This window comes from Ovis aries, chromosome X, assembly GCF_016772045.2.
Source record: "Ovis aries strain OAR_USU_Benz2616 breed Rambouillet chromosome X, ARS-UI_Ramb_v3.0, whole genome shotgun sequence".
Taxonomy (NCBI): domain Eukaryota; kingdom Metazoa; phylum Chordata; class Mammalia; order Artiodactyla; family Bovidae; genus Ovis; species Ovis aries.
Window position 1 is genome coordinate 51308697 of NC_056080.1, and position 22917 is coordinate 51331613.

Genomic DNA, 22917 nt, shown 5'->3' on the forward strand with positions numbered 1-22917 from the left:
CATTCACATTTCTTCCCCATGCCAGCTCCCCCAGCACACAGTGCTGCTCACTCCTCCATGAGAAACAGAGACTTTATTAGGCACACAGGGTGACTGATAGGCAGAGGTTACAGAATGGCTACTGGGCTTCCTTCCGAACTGGAGAAGAGCACTCCAGGAGGGGGAGGGACAGAGGAACCTTTGTTCTCTCTGTCTTCCCCCTTCAAGGCTGCATGCGGATGGCCCCATCCAGCCGGATGACTTCTCCATTGAGGAATGAGTTCTCGATGATGGCCTGTACCAGATGAGCATACTCGGCAGGGTCACCAAGTCGGTTGGGGAAGGGCACCTGGCTGGCCAGGAAGTTGCGCACTTTATCTGGGAGGGTGGTCAACAGCGGGGTGCCAAACAGGCCTAGATAAGACAGCCAAAATCAGAGACCCACCCTCACTTTTATATTTACCTGGTCCCTCCTCACCGTAACTCTACTTGTGGTGCTTCCCTATGTCCAGAGATAGAAGGCTGCTGCTGTTTAGATGGTAGATACCTTCCCTGCTCAATTGCCCACAGATCCCACCCAATCCCAGGTGTGGCGGGGAGGGGTATGTCTACCTGGAGCAATGGTCATCACCCGGATACCCATGGGAGCCAGATCCCGAGCAATGGGCAGTGTCATGGCCACTATGCCCCCCTTGGAAGCAGAGTATGCAGCTTGTCCAACCTGGAGAGGGAGTGGAGGTCATAGGGGGCAGGGCCCCCAACAAGTCACCAGGGTACAAGCCTTGTCCCTACTCACACACCTGGCCCTCAAAGGCAGCTACGCTGGCCGTGTTGATGATGACCCCACGTTGGCCTCCCTGGTCTGGTTCGTTCTGGCCCATCTCACCAGCCACCAGGCGGATCACATTGAAGGTGCCCATGAGATTCACCTGGAGGACCAGAAGAGACGTGATATAGGACTTGAAGCAGAGGTAGCCTTTTGTGGGTGTGGGGACACTCACAGTCAGATACTTCTTACTACTACCCCTGGAGAACCTCTAAGACCTTACATTGATAACTCGCTGAAAGTCCTCCAAGGTATGGGCCTGGCTTTTCTTTAAGTTATATGTCTTGCTGGCCACTGCAATGCCTGCACAGTTGACTGCCACATCCACACGGCCAAACTTTTCTCTTGCTAGAGTCAGGGCTGCTTGCACATCCTTCTCTGAGGTCACCTTCAAAGGGAAAAGTGGAGAAGGTATTCATCTACCATCACACACATACCACTAAATCTTGCGGCGGGTGGGGGGCGCAGGGCAAATCCAGTCTTCGAGTGACAACAGAATTGTGTAAGCAAGGGAGGGACCAAGGAAAGAAAACTCTAGAGTGAGACAAAGGTGAAAATGTTAGGTATTACAGAGCAGTGTTTCAAAACATCTTTAAAATCTATACCCTCTTTTGATAAACTTACATACCCCTGGAGATTCTCAACTGCTGTGGATCAGATAAGTTGTGAGAATTATTGATATGAAGATAAATTAGCTTTTTGGTACCCCTACTTGCTAATATGATTTCGTCCAGCTTTACTTTCTGTAGTTTGTTTCAGGATAAATTTTTTGACTTTGTAAATATTAAAATTACAGGGCACAATAACTCTACATATCTCCTTGAGGAGATTCTGATATGGCTAATCCCCAACCTACCTCCCCACCCTCCTCCCTGTTGTGAATCACAGCTTTAGAAATTTTTTATCCAGAGGCATATGAAAACAGCTCAGACCAAAAGGGAAAAGGAGATGGGTCCATTGCCCACATAGACAGGCACTCTTATAAAAGGAACCCCATGGGAGAGGTGAGGTAACCCCACTTACGTCGGCTGGGGCAAAGGCGCAGCTCTTCCCTAACTTCTTGGCCTGGGCCTCCCCATCTGAGTTGGGCAGGTCCAAAAGTACAGCAGTGGCCCCCTGCCCCACCAGTCGCTCCGCTGTGGCCAAGCCTAGGCCTGAGGCTCCGCCGGTTATTAAGGCAACCAGACCCTGTGAAGAGGAGCTCGGTCAACAGCTACACTGTGCGGACCACCCCCACCCATTCTCCAGGCTTCTGCGAGGGAGGCTCCCGGTCACCGCCGCGACTTGACCCAGATGTGCCTCCTCATGTTAACGATGGGACCCTCTGGGTGTCTCATTCTCAGACAGCCATCCAGTCACCCCACATGCACGTGCCCCGGAGAGTTGACCTTCACCTCCCGAGCCCCACCGTCGCAATAACAGGCCTAGATAAGAGTGATGCTTTCTCCCAGCACTGATCTCTCCCCGCTGGTTCTACGGCTGCGCCGTCCCAGCGGGTGCAGAAGGGCGAAAACCAGTTTACCTTCACGCTCCGACATGCAGCTGCCATCTTGCTCAGGCCTCTCTACGGGGCTGGACTGTCGGGCATTCGCTAATTGGCCGGGGTGGAGCCGCGGGGCGGGGCCGGCGAGGTGGGCGGTCCGCCGCTCAGCCAAACAAGTGGGCGCCAGCCTCTCACGTCACCCGCCGCAGGGGCAAGGCCGGCCGGGGCAAGGTCCAGGCAGAGAGTCTCTACACCCGGGGAAAAGCGACGAATAGCCGCGTCGCAACACTACCACACCCCCGGGCTGGGGGGAGGGGGACAGGAGATTGAGAAAGTGTTCCTTACTCCTCGGAAAAAGCCTCGGTTCAAGTATAAACATATCGGAGAGACTCCTATATTCCAGTCTCTGTGCGGGGCACTAGGGATAATAGAGGAATGATAAAATAATCAGAGGAATAATAAAAGGTTCATGCCTTCTGAGAGGGAAGTTGGAAAGTTCAGTTGGAAAAAGAAATAATTTCAGTACAGACACAGACAAAGGAAGGGACAAAGAACCAGATTCTAGAACCCAGGCATGGATATACAAAGATGGTGATTGTGAGAGCCACATACAGAGAAATATGTTGAGGTGACCGACAGGTTCTCAGAGATACGGATGTGGAAAGCCATAACAAGAGAAACTAGAAAACGACATTCTGAGACAGCTGCTGAGAAACACAAACCCAAAGAGGCATAAGCAGAGAAGCAAAAAACATCTTTGAGCCTTTGGTACTGTCCTCTATGTCTAACCACCTATTTTAAACCCCAAAGCCTAGATCACACATTTCACATTGGACCTCAACCAGAGATTGTCATTTAAGACCCAGAACACCCTAAAACATCTTTTCACCAGTATCCTAATTATAATTCTGAGCCTACCTTATCTGACTTCTTTATATACTTCTCCCCAAACCAAGGTCTTCAGACCATAACCTTAGTCTACATTTTCAGCCTCATTGAGCTGTGTATTTCCTTTATTTTAAGTATCTCCCTATCTGGGTTCCCACCCAGGAAAACTTCCCTCTGGGCCTCCTAAATGTTGACTTACTACCACACTCATGGTCACTACACCATATCCATGAAAGGATTTAGTACCAGATTCACAATCTTTCAGACAACATGAAGCGCCCCCATCCCTCAGTGATATCACTCTTAATGGAGCCAAATATGGTCCAACCGCAGTGCCGTGTTTGTGTTCTTTCTTTTGTTTTTAATTTTTATTCAAGTGTAGTGTATTTTCAATATTGTGTTAGTTGTGGGTGTACAGCAAAGTGAATCAGTTATATATAAACATATATCCACTCTTTTTTAGATTCTTTTCCCATATAGGCCATTACAGAGTATTGAGTTTCCTGTGCTATACTGTAGTTTCTTTTTGGTTATCTATTTTATACATGATGTTGTTTAGTCACTCGGTCTGACCAACTCTTTTGCGACCCCGTGGACTGGAGCCCACCAGGCTCCTCTGTCGGTGGGATTTCTCAGGCAAGAGTAAGTATTGGAGTAGGTTGCCATTGCCTTCTCCCAGCATCTATGACCCAGGGATTGAACCTGCATCTCCTGCTTGGCCGGTGGATTCTTCACCGTTGAGCCACCAAGGAAGCTATTTTATGTATAGTAGTTTTTATATATTAATCCCAATCTCCCAATTTATCTTCCCACCCCAGCTGTGTTCATCTTTGAATTAACTATTCTCTCTGCCTGGAATGCTCTCCTGATCTTTGCATGACTGTATTTGTTGCTGCTGTTGTTGCTATTGTTTGGTCATTCAGAACTAAACTTCAATGTCACCTCCTCTCCCTCACCTCTCAAGCTGTGAGCCACTTAGCTGCCATTCCATTGTGTTGGAGGATGTCATCAAGAGGACGTAACCTCAGGTTGACCACAGAGCTGGACCCAGGCATTGGGACACTCCATACCCTGCCTCTGTCCCTGGAATATGCTCACTGTTCCTACAGTTAGAGCTGTTTCAAGGACATAGCCTTGAGAGAGTAAGGTGTTGGGACCATCTGGACTGAATACCACCTAACTGAATCCCATGAGCCCCTCTATATAAACTTTTAAGATTCTGGCAGATGGGTGTGGAGATTACTAGTCTTTTGGTCACCCAGAACAAACCTTAGAAGTTCCCTTGCTCATTAAATCTGCCACCTACCAATCTGGAATGGTCTGCCTCTTTCTTCAGTCTCTCCCTGCCCTTCCTGTGCAGGGGCCAGTTTTTTGAATCAACACATTGCATATTTGAATTCTCTGCATAGTAATTACAGGTCCACCATCTTTTTCCAAACTTGGGGCTAGATATGCTTTGGAATTCGAAATTTTTTCAATTCTGAAGACACATACCCTATATTACATAATTCTATATACTGCATATACTCTATACATAACGACCGAGAAAAGTCTGGAGTGTCGCTAATTATTAAACATTAGTAGTTCTAGAGGCAAAAATATGAAAATTTACATTGAATGAATCAAGACTTACAAATAGCCTTATGCTATTTCAGGTCAGGTTTTGTCACCTAATGAGTTTGGGCTCCAAAGTATGAAAAAACAGCCTGATACTTCCCAAAACTTTTGGCACTGTGGAATTGTGCCTTAAGGATTTTAAGTGTTGTCTAACCTGGCCTTGTTTGTGTGAGTGTTTGTGTGTTCTCCATGTGCTGGAAGGTAAACCCCATGGCAGCAGGATCTTGTCCTTTACCTCTTGGCTACCTCATGCTAAGAACACTGCCTGACATGTACTACACACTATCAATATGAATTAAGGAATAAACCAGTCAATCTTGGGAGAATTTTCAGGCCAGCTTCATGATTCTTTCATGAAGAATTATGCTCAGCTCCAAGGACCTTCACCTCCTTTCTACTTTAACCACCTCTGTCTAAACCACACTGTTAACCTTGTCATGTCCTGGAAAGATTCCCCCACATCTACAAACCACCGCCTCTGATTCTGACCATATTCTCTCAGTCATCTCAGGTCTTCTCTCCACCACTTCTTTTATATCCTTGAACCCTGTTGATCTGTGGGCCTTTCTATTTTCTCCAGCCCAGCAGTTTCTTCCTACTTTTCTTCTGGACAGTGTAGACACTCTCTCATTCCTCCTCTCTCTTTACCCATTCCCACCAGTGTCCTCAATCCATTATCCCTTGGCATCCTACTAATTCAACTCCTTGAATTTTCAGCACAGACTCTGATACCAGAGGTCTGGGTTTGAATCTCAGCTTCATCATTTGCTAACTGGATGACCTTGGGAAAGCTACTTGAATGTGCCTCTTTATCCTCTTCCATGAAATGGATAAAATCAAAGTACCTCCTTTGTAAGGTTGTTAGGAATATGGTGCCATTTCTCAGATTTAACCTGGCTGAAACAACCTCAGCTCAGCCCCCACGAGGCGGAGCCCAAGCACAGCAGAAGCCCAACTCAGTGAAAGCTCCCACGGTGGAAGCTGAACTCAAGAAAGCCCAGTGCAGTGGAAGTGACAAGAAGCCCAGTGTGCTGGAAACTGGGACAACAAAAGCAAATTCGGCAGAAATGTCACACAGCTCAGGTTCCAGAAGACCTCTGATTAAGGTAGGAGGTCCTCGCTCCTATGGCTGGAAGGACATATGGCTAACAAAATCTTAATTCCTTTACAGTCTCTCCTTTCTTGTTTCCTCTACACCCGCACCCCCCCCCAACCCCCACAAACAGGCGAGCAGCAATGGGTGCAACTGAGGGACTCTGGCAAGGGCTCCTCTACTCCCCAGTGTGTCCCAAAGGTTGCACCATCTGCTATGTCCTAGTGGGTGGCCAAGTGGGTGAGGGTTCTTCTGTCCTTAATCTCCTTTGTGCCAAGGATCAGGCCAATGAAAATTGTGGGCACAGGTCGGGTATTTAGCAGATTTTCTGGCAGATTATGAAGGGGATTCCTTGGCACATATTCCCCACTGCTTTTTCCTCCCATCTTCCAGCTCCTCTCTCCATCTGTGCCACTGCTTACAAAGTATTAGGCAGGTCATCATCCTTCCATTCCTGAAAGTTGTACTTGAAACCGTTTACCTAAGATTTGGGACTCAAACCCACGTGGCAGGGACTCTGTGCTATGCTTAGTCACTCAGTCGCATCCAACTGGGACTTGAGCCCAGCTAAAACCCATGGTGCCTGGTTTCAGGACCTAATGAACCTCAGGTTCTTGATGTCTCATTGAAAAAAAAAATCAATGAGAGATACAGCAATAGATAAGAGGTAGATTTGTATGGGTTCAGAGAGAAGCGCTCTACAAGAGTGTGGGCCATCACAGAGGGCAAGTGTGGTGGCCATGAGCTGGGTGATTTCATACGCTAATAAGTGGGTCATTCCAACAATTGGGGGCCTACCCACTCCTGGGTCTCTTGACAGTGCCTTGGAACTGTCCTGTCACCTCTAGGTGTGTCATTTAGCTTGCAAGTTGAGGATCAAGGTTTAGTCATCTTGGATCCATTTTGATTTTAATTGGTTTATGTTATGCCCTTGGGCTATGTCATTCTTTCAAAAGTTGTGCCCTGCCCTCTTCCCTCCTGTTTCATGCTCTTTTCCTGGGCCCACAGTGTTGCCCTACAGTCTTCTGGAGGGACAACCAGAAAATAGCTGGCCCTTGGGAGAGAAATACTGCATAATATCCAATCTCTCTAGATATTCAGGCCTTCATCTTCCATGTTTCCTACAACATGTGCAACAACGTTTCTCAGTGAACCTGTGAGGGCAGGTGACAGGCACACAATGCCTGCTAGAAGTCCGTCTATTGGTGGCATCCCTTCAAGGGCAACTGGGCTTCCAGGGATAATGTTTGCCACCTTGTGAGTTAGCTCTGGAGGCTGTTTGGGCCCAAACTCTTACCATGTTCTCCTAAAGTTACAAACACACCCCTGGATCAAATCTTCACTCCACTTTTATAGAACATCTGGTCTATTGCCTCTTATCAATTTGTTCTTAAGCCACTTAGTAACTGCTACAACCAGGACCCTGCTCCCTTGTAGGCAACATCACTCCACCCCATTTATTATTAAAATACTCTAATGCCCTTAACAGGACCAGATAGCCCACTCCTTTGTCATTACTTCTGTTATTGCCTGAAGTGGGTCTATGACAATGAAATGTTTACCATTGGAAACACCCTAATTGCTCTTTTGGAGGACTAGGGGAGGAAATCAGTGACTTACATTCCCTCAGAGCAATAAGAGGATAGGGCCTGTGGCTGTTTTGCCAGGTTCCCAGTCTCAGGGCACAGGCTTGGATTGCTTTACATCATGATATCTATTCCCATCCTCAGTGGACAAACCAGCAATGAGTTAAGATTACAACCCCTTAATCCTACCCAGCACTGGTCACGCTGGAGACCTTGGGGACACCCAACTCCAGTCCGTGGGTCCCAGGAGGTCGACCTACGTTGACCTGCCTAGGGATCTGGTCCTTGGAAGGTTGTCATACCCCAACCTGCTCGGGGATCCGCCAGTCCAGGGGTCCCAGAAGATCGACATGCCTTAACTTGCCCAGGGACCCAATTCTCGGGAGGCCGACATGCCTCGACCTGCCTGGGGATTCAATCTTCAGGAGGCTGTCATGCCTTGGCCTGCCTGGAGATCTGCACCCTGACCCGGGGACACCCAGCTCTCAGGTTGCAATGGTACTGGGTAGGATAAGCTTCAGAAAGACTCACCCCTGAGGAAGTCCACCCATGGAAATAGAAGGAAGCCTATTAGTTGTGGGACTGTGCCTGGTCTCAGCAATAACTCAGGAGTCCAACAAGAACCCCTTTGCCTTTCTGGAAAGTCTAAAAGAGGCCCTCCAAAAGTTTACCAATCTGGACTTAGATTCTTACGAGGGACAGGTGATTTTACAGGACAAATTCCTGTCCCAATATGCATCAGACATCAGGATAAGGTTACAACAGCTACAGCAGCAGGACCCTGCTGCCTCTTTATATGAGATGGTCCAGACAGCCGCCAATACCTGTCATAACAGAGAACAGGAGAGGGAGGCCAAGGCCCAGGAGAGGGAGAAAAGGAAAGAGACAAGGCATGCCCAGATGCTGGCTGCCCTCCAGGGAAACCCTGTGGCAAACCCTGAGTCCTTGAAGGACAAGGCACGAGGCAAATGCCCAATCTGTAGACAGGCAGGACATTGGGCCAAAGAGTGCCCAAACCATGACAGGTCTCCTAAAACAGCTTGCTACAAATGCCATCAATTGGGACACTGGGCAGCACTCTGCCCTCAGGACCCAAGAGCCTCAAGGTCAAGTGCCAAGCCTTCCCTCATGATGGTTCAACAGGACTGAAGCGGCCCACTCCAGCCAGCCTGCCTGTCACAGGTAACCATTATGGGGCTGGAGCCAAGGGTGCAACTGGATGTGGCAGGTAGGTCCGAGAATTTCTTGGTTGATACAGGGGCTACCTACTCTGTCCTGACCTCCTTCTCCTGAGCCTTCTCCTCCCAAACCTGTACCATTTTGGGTGCTATAGGAAAAGCAATTACAAAAAGATTCACCTGAGCACTTGGCTGTTGGGATGGACAAATATTTTCCCACCAGTTTTTGGTGGTCCCTGAGTATCCTACTCCCTTATTGGGAAGAGATCTTTCCCTGCCTTCAAAATCTTGCAGCTATTGCAGTCCTGATAGAAAATGCTTTAAAACTATCTCTTGGGGGCAAACTAACTATTTTTACCAGCCACCAAGTGAAACAACTCCTGAATGGGAGAGGCCATTTATGGATGTCTGATCAAAGGATCCTCAGATATCAAGTAGTGCTGATGGAAAGTCCAGGCCTGACTATATCACCTTGTGAGGTTCTTAACCCAGCTACCCTCCTGCCTACCCCTTTCACTCTTGCCTAGAAACCTTGGACCACTGGACAAAACCCCGAGAGGGGTTATCAGATCTTCTGACCAATTCTGAGGAAATCTGGTACACTAATGGAAGCAGCTTTGTCTTTGATGGAAAAAGAAGAGCCGGATATGCAGTAGTCTCCAATTTTGAGACCATAGAGGCTAAGCCTCTGTCACCAGTTACTTCAGCCCAATTAGCTGAGCTCATAGCCCTGACTTGAGCTTTAGAGCTGGGAAAAAGAAAAAGAGTAGCCATTTATACTGACTCCAAGCATGCCTTTCTGGTGCTACATGCACATGCTGCTATTTGGAAAGAAAGAGTCCACTTGACCACCCAAGGGTCCCCAATCAAATATGGTGATCAAATCCTTAGGCTCTTGGAGGCAGTCCATTTGCCCACTGAGGTTTCAGTCTACTGAGGTTTCAGTCTCCTATTATAAAGGACACCAAAAAGGAAGCACAGAAGTGGCACAAGGAAACCAAACAGCCGATCAGGCAGCTAAGAGAGCAGGATTACAGAACAATGACCTAATAGGGGTTGCCACCTCAGTTCCACAGATTAATTTGTCAGAAACTCCTTCATATACTGAAGGTGAGACTCTTAAAGCTAAGAGTGAGGGCTTTCAAGAAGATCGTGTTGGGTGGTTCCACAAGGAAGGACTCCTTTTTATGTCTGGGAACCTCCAGTGGAAGTTGGTTAACTCCTTACATGCCACCACTCATTTAGGGGAGAAGGCCCTCCAAGGATTACTAGAAAGGTCCTTCAGAGGAACAGGCCTCCAAATGACTATAAGGTAAGTGGTCTCCTCTTGTCCCACTTGCCAATTAAACAACCCCCAAGGAGCTCAAAGACCCTAGCTGGCCCAGCCTGTCCAATGGCATGGGACCTACCCAGGAGAGGACTGGCAGATGAACTTCACCCAGATGCCAGTTTCTCAAGGGTATAAATACCTATTATTCATGATAGATACATTCACAGGATAGATTAAAGGCTTTCCTACCTGGACTGAGAAGGCTGAGGAGGTGGTAAAAAAAACTGCTTCCTAAAACCATTCCGAGATTTGGTCTGCTCAGATCATTACAAAGTGACAATGGGACATCATTTACTTCTAAGGTCACCCAAGGGGTCTTTAAAGCATTGAACATTACTTATTATCTCCATTGTGCCTGGAGGCCTCAGTCTTCAGGAAAAGTAGAAAGACCCAACCAATTCTTAAAATCAGTGATAAAAAAGATAAACCAGGAGACCACCCTGGGATGGAAGGAGGCTTTACCAATAGCTCTCCTCTGCACCCATGTTGCCCCTAAGGAGCAGGTTGGTCTTAGTTCTTATGAGATGCTATATGGGAGACCTTTTGTTTATGTCAATGACCTCTTCCTAGATCCAGAGGCTCAGACCCTCCAGTCTTATACCATGGCCATTGGGCAATTCCAACAAGATATATGCTTGTGGTGTGTCAACCAGGACCCAAAAGATTCTAAAGAGATACCACTATATGCTCCAGAGATTCAAGTCCTAATTAAAGTCTGGAAAGATGGGGTCCTCAAATGCTCAACTCCAGCCCACGTGGAAGGGCCCCTACCCTGTAGTACTTTCTATACCCCCACAGCAGTCAAGGTACTAGGACATAACTCCTGGATTCACTACTCATGAGTCAAGCCATGGAAGAAAACAGAAGAGGACACTCAATACACGTATGAGCCCCTGGGAGATCTCAGATACCTATTCAGGACTGCAAATGAGTGCCATTCTAATGAACACCCCCAAAATTAAGTTTCTAAGGGTAAGATTTCTCAGGATAGCTCTAAAAAGCCAACACAGCTTGGCAGGGGTTGTACTCCAAAACAGACAGGAGATAGATCTCCTGATCCCTGAACAAAGAGGAACTCAAGCCATCTGGAATGAGATGTGTTGTTTCTGGGTAAATACCACCAGCTAAGTTACAGAAAGTTTCAGAGTCCACAAGAAAAACATTCAGATCCTACAGGATCTCAAAGAATGAGCTGGAGAGTTCTTGGGGTGGCTATAATATCTCTTTGGGGGATCCTTCTCCTGACAGGAGGGAATTTGGAGTTGGCTAATGCCCCTACTAATCCTTGTTATCACCATATTGATGCTGCTTATGATTTCTCCATGTATTATTGATTGTCTAACCCGTTTTATCTCTGCCCAGGTCAACAAGCTACAACATGCAGTGCCAGTTGAACAAAGATATATAAAACTACAGCTGACCATGGAAAATATCACTCACCCTTAGATGGACACCGCTATAAGGACTCTGAGACTTGAGACTAACAAGAGAGGGAGGCCCAATGCCCCTCGCTGTCCCAATTCAGCAGGAAGTAGCCAGAGAGACCTTGATGCCCCATTCCCAAAGAATTGAGCCTCCCATCTCTTGAAGGGGGAATGTTAGGTAGTTAAAATAGGAAAAAGGAGTCCATAATGGCTGTGGCTAAAAGACAAAGAAAGGAAAAAGCCTGTGAAAATAGAACAAAGGAAGTTTGGAGGACTGGAGTGAGAACCTCAGGTGAAACAAACAGCCCTCCTGGCTAGCCCAATTTACATAGGACAGGCTCAAGGGGAGGAGAAAAAACATATAAAAAGAGGAGCCCAAATTGAACTTCTGGCTTCTCTTCTCTTTGTGTCTTTTGGGTTGGCCCACCCTCATGCCTCAAGGATGTATTTTAGTTTGATTGCCAAATAAAACTGAGCTGTAACACTGATCTGTCTATCACTTCAAAGTTTTGCTGTAGCAGGACAGAACTGAGGAAATTACACACCCTCCTGACAGTAACAAATAATATTAGTGTGAAAAGAAGTGAAAGTGTTACTTGCTCTGTCGTTTCCGACTCTGTGACTCCATGGATTGTAACCCATTAGGCTCCCCTGTCTATGGGATTCTCCAGGCAAGAATGCTGGAGTGGGTAACAGTTCCCTTCTCCAGGGGAGATTCACAACCCAGGAGTCGAACCTGGGTCTCCTGCACTGCAGGCAGATTCTTTCCCATCTGAGGCATCAGGGAAATCACAATATTAGTATCAGTATGTCCCCAATACTGCCTGGGAGATATTTATACTAAAATTTATTTGTTGTTTATCTGAAATTCAAATTTCATTACTGAGCATCTTTTATCTCACCTGGTAGCACTACTGTGGGGAGTTATAAAGTCACATGTTGTTGCTGAAAAGTAGTGTTGTACAGGCTGAAGTCAGACAATTATAATGCAGCAACTTATGGAGAGGCCTAGAAGTGAGAGAGAACCAGTCAAAGGGTTTAAAGCAAGGAGGGGGTAACATATTAAAATTTTAGCTTTAGGAAGAGGTTCCTTCTAGCTTCTTGGAGGCTTCTTTTAAGAGAGACAACAGGGACTGAACTGAGATAGAACAGATGTTGGAGGTAATGACTAAGTTTAGTTTAGGATATGTGTTGGAGGTGCCTAAGTGCAGAGGTTAAAGCGTCTGCCTGCAATGCGGGAGACCTAGGTTTGATCCCTGGGTTGGGAAGATTCCCCTGGAGAAGGAAATGGCAACCCACTCCAGTATTCTTGCCTGGAGAATCCCATGGACGGAGGAGCCTGGTGGGCTACAGTCCACGGGGTCGCAAAGAGTCGGACACGACTGAGCAACTTCACTCACTCACTCACTCAAGGAACATCTGGTGTAGAGGGACAGAAAATGATTGGCTGTCTCATTCTGAAATTCAGTGGAAAAAAATGAGCCTAGAGAGTGGAAAGTCCTCAGCAGAGAGGCACTACTGATACCAGGACTTAGATGGGCTCCCCAAAAAGGAACTCAGGGAGAAGGCCAACAAGAAACAGCTAAGCAGGGGGAACCAGGAAAAAGAGGTGTCATGAAAGCTAAGGGGTAGTTTCTAGGAGGGAGAGTTGGTCAGCCATGTCGAGTGCAGTCAGAAAGTTCTGATTACACAAAGGCTGAACAATGGCCATTGATTTGGGCAAAGGTAAAGTCATCATGACCTTAGGCTGGCATCACACAGGCTCATTTAGACATCAGTTCCATTTATACAAATGATAAACACTTGGTTAGCATGCGTCCTCAGCATGCTCTCAGATGTTCGCTACAGTCATTCTCACAACCCACACACTCCTTCAGAATTTAAACCATTCATTTGAATTGTGCCCCAACTCACTCAAATTATAGGCACATGTTCAGTTGCTCTCCCCACTCATCTGCTGGGGTCCTTTGTATTTGTCAATGTCATCTCAGAGTCAGAGCTAGTGCCTTTGCCAGGATAACTTCAGGCACCCACAAGGGTTAAATGGGTTATCCTGTGGTTTTTATCTCCCAGGAGTAAAGAAAAACCTTTGCTCTTCTCTCACCTCCTGGTAGAGCTAACCCTAACCTTAACTCTGGGTAATGCCGGATGTTGCTGGTTCTGGTGTCCCTGACATGCCTCCTGGCTCATCTCTGGCCCTCATGCACCCTAACTGATGAGTATCTATTGTGTGCAAAAGTTGAGTTCACTCTGTTCCCTATTTTCTAATTATCTTGAGACAGAGGTTCAAACAATAAAGAGAGGAGATACTCAATGGCACAATTCCCCAAAGAAGTGGGAGAGGTCGAGACCAAGAGCCCAGTGCGAAGGGCAAGCCCCAGATAAGACTTCTTTTCTCTGAGACCCAAGGAAAGACAGTAGGGGCAGAGACAAGGTTGGAGGTGACAAGAAAGGAAGTGTTCAACTAATGGCTCCATTTACTTTAAACGCAGTAGTTCTTAACCCAGAGTCCAGGGTCCTTTCAGAGTCTCTAGAGAGAATTTAAAGAAGGCAATGGCACCCCTCTCTAGTACTCTTGCCTGGAAAATCCCATGGATGGAGGAGCCTGGTAGGCTGCAGTCCATGGGGTCCCTAGGAGTCGGACACGACTGAGCGACTTCACTTTCACTTTTCACTTTCATGCATTGGAGAAGGAAATGGCAACCCACTCCAGTGTTCTTGCCTGGAGAATCCCAGGGACGGGGGAGCCTGGTGGGCTTCCGTCTCTGGGGTCGCACAGAATTGGACATGATTGAAGCGACGCAGCAGCAGCAGCAGCAGCAGCAGCAGAGAGAATTTAAGGAGCCCATGGATTTGGGGGGGAAGGTTGCATCTTTATTTTCACTATCACTAACAGATATGTAGCATGTCATTATAGGAAATGTGGTTAACACACTACAGTAGTATTAGCAGTACCTGTGGTTTTGTCACCAATAGGAATCAGATTTTCATAGCACATCATAGTTGTTTCAGGTCTCTCAAATTACATCAACTATTTAGAAATTTTGTTAGTCACTAAACCTGTTGATAGAGTTTGATATTTAATATATTAATAAAGACGTACTTATATAACTATGTTACAGATATCTTTCTTATTTTAGTATTTGTATTTCTTTTGTAATCTTTATTTATCTTAGGCATGCATTATTCTGGGAAGGGTTTCTTTAGATTTCACCAGATTGCCAGAAGTGTCCTTGGCATAAAAAAAGGCTAAGAGACACTACTCTGAAGAGTAACAGTAGCTAATATTTACATAGCTCTTCCTAAAGGCCAGGTACAGTTTTAAGTATATTTTTCTTTTCCTTATGTAGTTGTTAACTCATTTATTCCTGTTAGGTAGTTAAAATAGGAAAAAGGAGTCCATAATGGCTGTGGCTAAAAGACAAAGAAAGGAAAAAGCCTGTGAAAATAGAACAAAGGAAGTTTGGAGGACTGGAGTGAGAACCTCAGGTGAAACAAACAGCCCTCCTGGCTAGCCCAGTTTACATAGGACAGGCTCAAGGGGAGGAGAAAAAACATATAAAAAGAGGAGCCCAAATTGAACTTCTGGCTTCTCTTCTCTTTGTGTCTTTTGGGTTGGCCCACCCTCATGCCTCAAGGATGTATTTTAGTTTGATTGCCAAATAAAACTGAGCTATAACACTGATCCGTCCATCGATTCAAATTTTTGCTGTGGTGAGACAGAACTGAGGAAATTATATACTCCCCCAATATCACTAATGAAAAGTATTTGTTATTTAACTGAAATTCATCAGAGTGGGGCTCTCTATTTTTTATTTTCTAAATATGGCAACACTACCACACGGATAACCACCCTGATGTTGAAATATTCCTCCTCAGGCTCCCATGGCTCTCTATGCCCACCTCCGCACCAATACCTATCCTGATCCCTGAGAGTTCAGGGCTGTATTCTGATCTCTGAATCCTTCATTTGCCATTCAGGGCCTAGCAAAGAACACAGTTTGTTGAGTGAATGAATGCATATGTGACATCCCAATAAACCTGCATCATTTGGTGGAATCAATGTCTTGTGATCAGTACACTGCCTCAGTTCCACTTGTATCCACCTTGTCTTCACATGATTGACATATCGACCCAGCAGGCAAGCTGGTAGGAAAGCAGGAAATCGAGCAGGCAGGCACGAAGGCTGAGAACAAGGAGCCAGCTGGCGCCGAAGAAGCTGGGAGTGACAGCCGGCGCCCTCAGGGGGCAGGAGCCTGGGAGGAGGGAGGTAATGCGGGTGGAAGCATGCTTCTCCCTTGGGGCTCCTCATCACCCCTCCTCCAGGAGGTGCAAAGCACTCCCGCCCAGCGCCTGGCCAGAGGCCAACCCAGGGCTGGCCCTCTCGGGGCCTCCCAGCTTTCCAGCCCTGGATCTAGTCTAGTTTCTCCAATGATTTTGGTGGAGAATTCTCCAACAATTCTCCAACAATTTTGGTGGTTTAGTCACCAAGTCTTGTCTGACTCTTGTGACCCCATGGACTGTAGCCCTCCAGGCTCCTCTGTCCATGAGATTTTCCAGACAAGAATACTGGAGTGGGTTGCCATTTCCTTCTCCAGGGGATTTTCCCAACCCAGGAATCGATCCCAGGTCTCCTGCATTGCAGGCAGATTCTTTACCTACTGGGCTATGAGGGGAGCCCTGGCTCTCAAATCCCCTCCATGCCCACCGGGGTTGAGTTGGGAAAGACTCTGAACAGAACAGATGGGTGCGGGAGATGAGTCCGCCCAGGTGAGGCAGAAGTGGCAGTGAAACTCTTGCCAGTGTGACTGGACAACACCCAGAAGTGGGAGGCCCACAGGGCGGGGGTTCCTATTCCAAGTGTGAGGATTTAGAGGCACTGTCTGTGATAAGTCTTGATCATGCACCTACTGAAGGGGTGGCTGTGTGATCTGGGTCGAGTTGTCTTCCTCTTCTGGCCTCAGTTTCCTCCTCAGTGAAGTGGGTCGAATACTCTATCCTAGCGCATCATATCTAGTATAAAAGGTGGTCTGTCAGTAGTAACTGTCATGCGTAGCACTTGTGCCCTCCACCCTAGGCCACTTGCACCATGTGAAACTGTCCCATTGGTGGGGATGTGGGACACAGTGAGGAGACCTTGATCCATCATCACAGGGAACCCAAAGATGGCTCAGGCCCTCGAAGAGACTGGCAAAGGGGCTCAGAAGGAGGGAACCCAAAGAGTTCAGCAAAGGGGGTCAGCAGGGGTCAAGTTCCCCTTTTATTTCTGCCACTCCCAGGTGAGGAAGAAGAGTCGCCTGCTCTGGAACCAAGGACTGGACAGTGATATACAGGCTGCACCCTGCAAGTCAACAGATTAAATATGATTTTTATTAACTCAGTCTTCTTTTTTTTTTTTAGAGGGGTTGCTAGCTAAACGGAAGTATTCACACTAAGATTCCAATACGCGGCTGTCCTATAGTCCTGACCGAGTGTGGGAAGATAAGACTCAGGGAGAAGGAGGGCAGCAGGGGCGCAGAGATGAACGGGTCTGGCTTTGCCAATACCCACCCACTCAGCCCATTTTCCCTTCCGGAGCAGTTCCCGGCATCTGCGCATGCTCCTTCCGCCCCTACCAGGCCCTCCGAGGGGGTCGCCCTGTGCTCTGTGGAGGTGGGGTCCGCGCATGCGCGTCCTGCTCGCTCCGTTCTGCCAGTCGGGTGGGAGTCGGTTGTGGCGCTGGCCGTTGCGATTGAGGGGAAGAGTGCGGCCCGACCCATAGGAAGTGACTGTAAGGGGATGTGGACAAAGCGGCGTGCGACAGCAACAGGTCACAGAGAGAAAGAGGAGGGGTGCGGCCACCCGGGGCAGTTTAGGCAGGCGCAGAGTCCTCGACGGTAGACAAGCGCTTGTGGGTCCTCCTTTCTTCCGGATTGCCGTTTGTGGTGCCCGCGGGAGGTAGAAAACCAGAGAACGGAACGGGGTGGCTGTGTTAGACCCAGAGGAAACCCCTCTCGATCCCCTCCTCACATCTCCAAGGCCTAGAGAGGACTCAATCTTAGGTCCATTGGACCCCATATCATACCCCTGAAGAAAAGCTAAATTTGCACAGTAACCGCGTCAGACCCCACCCTCAGTCTTTCAGTCAGTTCCAAAGGGCTCACCCACACTCCAGGGGACTCTCAGTTGAAAAGGGGGTCTGTGAAGCAGGGTGGGATTACAGCAATTGAAAAAATTGCTCTGGAGCCGTCTCTGGCCTGGGAAAACCGCTGCTTCCACAGATAAGCCGAGCGGAGCAGGCGCGGGGCACAGAAGAGTGACTTCAGACTACAGAACAGGTAGTGTAGACTGAATGAGGTACGAATTGGCCCAATGAAGACGGAATTAGGTGCTAATTGGCCCAATCTGAGACTGGGTTACTAACTGACTTCTGACCCCCAGGCCCCTGTAAGGACAGCGAAGGGGCCTTTGACTGCTCCAGCTACAGGTGTGAAGTCACAGAGGCACTGGGGCTCTTGAAGCTTGATGCTTCTTCTGAATGAAGACGGCCCAATCATATTATGTAACATGTATATGTTACATAAGGTGCTGTTTTGAGTATATTTACTTTGTTAGGCCTCAGGACAACCCTATGAGGTAGGGATTACAATCACCCTCAGTTTACAGATAAGCATGTGAGTGCTTCTCTAGTAAGGAGGAAAGCAGGACTTCACATTCAAGGCAGTCTGGCTCCAGAGTCTGTACTCCTCTAAGAGCACAACCTACAGGCTCTGGGTAAGAGACCAGATAAGGGAGACCCACTAAAAGGTCAAACTTGGAACTTATTTCCTGAGCACCTACTCTCACACTGCTGTGTTTCTCATACACCATTTCAGTCTTCCCAATAATCTTGTGCAGAAGGAATTGCTTGGATACGGAGATAAAGAGATGTTCCATATGCTGCCCCAGATTACACAGATAGTAGTTGAACCAAATTGATGAAGTAACTTGACTCACATAACAAGTTAACCAAGACAAATGATGAGACTAAAATCTAGGCCTCTTATCTCCCAGTCTTGGGGTCTGTATGGTCAAGGACCACTCAAGATGGCTGTTCTCTTGCTCTGTGTACATCCCCTGCTGGACCAGTGCCTGCTTCACCTGTAACCTACTCACGTGACTGACTTTCCCACATACTTGCCCCAGGCCCCAGCTACTGACGAATGTTCTTATCAGTGGGGCAGTGAGGGGCGTGCTCCTCTGCTAGTTTCTCGTAACCAATGAGCCAACCTGACGTCAGTTCCCCCTATAACTGGCAGTCTCCCCTTTCCCAGAGCGAAGACTGCGGCCATGTCCTGCCCGCCATCCACAACACACAGTGAGGTGTCGCTCCAGGACCTTGCTTCAGACATGTAAGATCCCCCATCCATTAAATCACTGATGTCTCTGTCTTGGGCTCTGGGCTCTTTCTTCGGTCTTGAAGCTGGGCATGCACAAGCCTTTTAGGCCTGCGGGGTAGCAGCCCAACAGGGTCGTTTTATTACATACATTTTTAAAAAAACATTTTTATTTTATCTATTTATGGCCGTGCTGGGTCTTTGTTGCTATGCGCTTTCTCTAGTTGTATCAAGCGGGGGCTACTCTCTAGTTGCCATGTGTGGACTTCTCATTGCGGTGGCTCCTCTTGGGGCTTGTGGGCTCTAGAATGCACAGGCTCAGTAGTTGCAGTGCATGGGATTATTTGCCCCATGGCATGTGGAATCTTCTCAGAACAGGGATTGAACCTGTGTGCCCTGCATTGGCAGGCAGATTCTTAACCACAGGATCACCAGGGAAGTCCCCTACTATATGCATTTTAACAAACATTTATTTGTTCATTCAGCAAATGTTTGTTGTGCCAGTCATTCTTGGAGGCACTTAGGATTCAGCAGTGAACAAAATAAACATGGTCCCTTCCCTCTGAGGGAGGGTGAAGGTAGAGAGTGTAAAATATCAACAAAGCTAGACTTTAAAGCTAGACAACAAAGCTAGACAGAGGATGAGATGGTTGGATGGCATCACCGACTCGATAGACATGAGTTTTGAGCAAGCTCCGGAAGTTGGTGATGGACAGGGAAGCTTGGCGTGCTGCAGTCCATGGGGTCGCAAAGAGTTGGACATGACTGAGTGACTGAACTGAACTGAGACTCTAGAGCAGTGAAAACAGATTTTGTTCAGTAAGTACTGACAGTAGGGGAAAAAGCTGGGCTCCATTCCGATTTGTGCAGCGTGTTTTATTTTATTTTATTTTTTTGTGCAGGGTGTTTTAAAGGGAGAATGAGAGAGGGAGAGGAACAAGAAGCAGGGGCTCAAGTAGAGTGAGGGAAGTGAAAAATTTTAAAAAGACAGTTGGTCAGTGTAAGAGCGATTATGTTACTCAAAAACTGGGTTTGCTTCCTGGTGGGTGTCGAGCCAAAAGATATAACCAAGGCAAAGAGTGGGAGAAAGAAGGATTTATTATTACTTGAAGCAAGTAAGGAGAACAGTGGGGATTTTTCCCAAAGCAGTGTCTCCCTGAACAGCAAAATCGGGGAAGTTTTAAGCTGAGGGTACATAAATATTCTATTAGGAGATTGCATGGTGTATATATATCCATGGCAGGGTTGGGGTAGGGGGAGCTTGAGCAGTGGAAAATTCAGCATAGAACTGGGGCAAAGGCTGTCAGAGTCCAAGCTATAGTTGAAGCCATGATGGTCAGCAAAGGTCAACATCATCATCCCTTAGGTTCCAGTTGATCTGGTGGTTGAGTGCTGGAGGTAGGTTTGAATTCTGCAAAACAGCTCCAGAAAGTGCTTCAGGCTAATCTTTACCTTTGAAACAGAACTGAGTCTTTACAGCTGATTCATTATCTTTGCTGTTACTTCTTTTTCCTGACAACAGTTGTTTGTTCTTTTGTTTCCTTAAGATGTGTTCAAGGGCATGTGTTCAAGGGCAATCATTGTGGCCAGGCTTAGCTCACGAAATGGCTTAGGCCTAAAATGGCTTCTCTCTCTCTTTTTAAAATTGAAGTATAGTTGATTTACAATGTTGTGTTAGTTTCTGGTGTACAGCAAAGTTATTCAGTTTTATATTTATATTTATATATATGGCATATTCTTTTCTATTATGATTTACTACAGAATATTGACTATAGCTCTCTGTGCCATACAGTAGGACCTTGTTGTTTATCCATCCTATGTATAATAGGTTGCTTTCGCTAATCCCAAACTCCTAGTCCTTCTTTCCCCTACCTCTCCTCCCGCTTGGCAACCATAAGTCTCTTTTCTAAGTCTGTGAGTCTGTTTCTGTTTCGTAGATAAGCTCATTTGTGTCATATTTTAGATTCCACATATAAGTGATATCATATGGTATTTGTCTTTCTCTTTCTCTCTCTCTTTTTTTTTTTGGGGCATGCCTTGCGGCTTTTGGGATCTTCATTCCCAGACCAAGTAACTGGGCTCCAGCGGTGAAAGTGCTGAGTCCTAACCACTGGTCCAGCAGAGAATTCCCTTCTTTCTCTTTCTTGATATACTTCACTTAATATGATAATCTCTAGGTCCATCCATGTTGATGCAAGTGGCATTATTTCATTCTTTTTTATGACTGAATAATATTACATTGTATACAGTTACTACATCTTTGTCCATTCATCTGTCGATGGACATTTAGATTGCTTCCATGTCTTGGCTATTGTAAATAGTGCTGCTTTCTCTGAATATATGTCTGGGAGTGGAATTACTGGATCTTATGACAACTCTTTTTAGTTTTTAGACTGAAAGCAGATTTATTCAGGGAGATAAATACTCTATTGACAGAGTAGGCCATTTGAGAAGGTTAGAGACCTTTTTAGTTTTTTAAAAAAACTCCATACTATTTTTCATAGTGGCTGCACAAACGTACATTCCCACCAACAGTGTAGAAGAGTTCCCTTTTCTCCACACCCTTTCCAGCATTTGTTATTTGTAGACTTTTTAATAGTGGCCATTCTGACTGGTGTGATAAAATGGCTTCTCTTATGTCAAAAAGCTGTATCTGGTTCTTTTCTTCTGGGGAGGCCCCCTACCCTATTGGCTTACAATTAGGCCAGCTGTGTCTGTTAGCTGGCAATTATTGAAGTTAGGATTATTCTATCCTCTCATAGTTACTGGGAAGGAAATGGAAGCCCTGTCCTTCCTTGATTATATTTCAAAGGACTGGCTCTCAGGACCTTGAGAAAGATGTTTCTGAGTCCTAGGAGATATATGTATATGTATATATGGGCTTCAGTAGTAAAGAACCTGCCTGCCAATGCAGGAGGCATAAGAGACTCAGGTTCTATCCCTGGGTCAGGAAGATTCCCCTGGAGGCGGGCATGGCAACCCACTCCAGTATTCTTGTCTGGAGAATCCCATGGACAGAGGAACTTGGCAGGCTACAGTCCATAGGGTCCCAAAGAGTACATCTCAAAGAGACAGGGGAATTCACAATTGTAAGCCCTTTTTAGTAAATGCCATAAGAGAGATCAGCGGCCTGTCGTCAGATGTTGGCTAGAACATATGGTAGCTTGTTTTGACAACCCTGAACTTTTTCAGACAGGAACTCAAAAGGAGGCTATGTTATTCAGGCACCCAGCCTTAGGCTGTTAGAAAGTGAAATGAAAGTGAAGTTGCTCAGTCATGTCCAACTCTTTGTGACCCCAGGGACTGTAATGTAGCCTACCAGGTTCCACCATCCATGGGATTTTCCAGGCAAGAATACTGGAGTAGGTTGCCATTTCCTTCTCCAGGAGATCTTCCCTTTCCAGGGATTGAACCCAGGTCTCCTGCATTGTAGGCAGACACTTTACCATCTGAGCCACCAGGGAAGGCTGTTAGAAGTCAGGCTAAAATTTGGGCAAGTCCCTTAGTACAGGGTTTGGGTGGGAGGGGTGGTGATGTTTGAATGGAGTGTTCCCTGCAAAGAGATTTCACAGTTCTCTAGGGAGGTGGAATCAACAATAAACTTGTAAATAAGACTTTCAGGGGGTAGTGAGGGTACTGAAGGCCTGGGAGACTTGGAGAAAGGATTGGCTGTATTGGTGAACTGAAAACCCTGATCTGCAAAGGTTTGGGAAGTAAAGAAAGAAGTGGGAGGAGCAAGGCAGGGAGAGCAAGTGAAAAGCCCTGAGGCAGGGCCAGGCTCCTCTCAGCCAGGGTCAGAGTAAAGGCCAGTGTCTTGGGAATGCAGATAACCTGCAGTGAAAGCAGTGCATGAAAGCAGGAGAGGGTGGGACAATTGAAGTCTGAGATCTTGGGGATACTCACAAGCCAAATCACAAGTACTTATTTTATGTGTCAGCAGTACTGCCCTATAAAGTCATGAAAGTTTTCCCTGTACAGAGGACATCTTGTGCTGAGAGGATGAGGATGGAGGATCATTTTTTTAACTGTCTCATTTTATTTATTTTAAAATTTTATTGAAGTGTAGTTGATTTACAATATTGTATTTAGTTCCTGTTGTACAGCAAAGTGACTCAGTTATATATATATATATATAATATATATATGTATATACTTTTC

General features: G+C 46.7%; 1 protein-coding gene and 1 long non-coding RNA gene across 2 annotated transcripts; one reads left to right on the forward strand and one right to left on the reverse strand.

Moving 5' to 3' along the window:
* Positions 1–54: 54 nt before the first annotated feature.
* On the reverse strand, positions 55–2371 carry HSD17B10 (hydroxysteroid 17-beta dehydrogenase 10). The gene is made up of 6 exons (XM_004022064.5): positions 2328–2371; positions 1829–1993; positions 1029–1193; positions 780–908; positions 592–700; positions 55–393 (listed from the first exon to the last, which is right to left on the reverse strand). The coding sequence occupies exons 1-6, from the start codon at positions 2352–2354 to the stop codon at positions 203–205; spliced, it is 786 nt and encodes a 261-aa protein (XP_004022113.1). The 5' UTR covers positions 2355–2371; the 3' UTR covers positions 55–202.
* A 14698-nt stretch (positions 2372–17069) lies between these two features.
* LOC121818185 (uncharacterized) lies at positions 17070–18811 on the forward strand. The gene is made up of 2 exons (XR_006058248.2): positions 17070–17721; positions 18697–18811. It is a non-coding gene; the product is annotated as an uncharacterized LOC121818185 (long non-coding RNA).
* The last annotated feature ends 4106 nt before the right edge of the window (positions 18812–22917 follow it).

Excerpts from the sequence above, each read along its gene's own strand:
- HSD17B10 (XM_004022064.5), bottom strand. The coding sequence starts at position 2,354 with ATGGCAGCTGCATGTCGGAGCGTGAAG. Across the intron at positions 909-1,028 it reads ACTTTCAGCGAGTTATCAAT|GTGAATCTCATGGGCACCTT; the intron begins GTAAGGTCTTAG and ends CTGGTCCTCCAG. Across the intron at positions 394-591 it reads GGTGATGACCATTGCTCCAG|GCCTGTTTGGCACCCCGCTG; the intron begins GTAGACATACCC and ends TGTCTTATCTAG.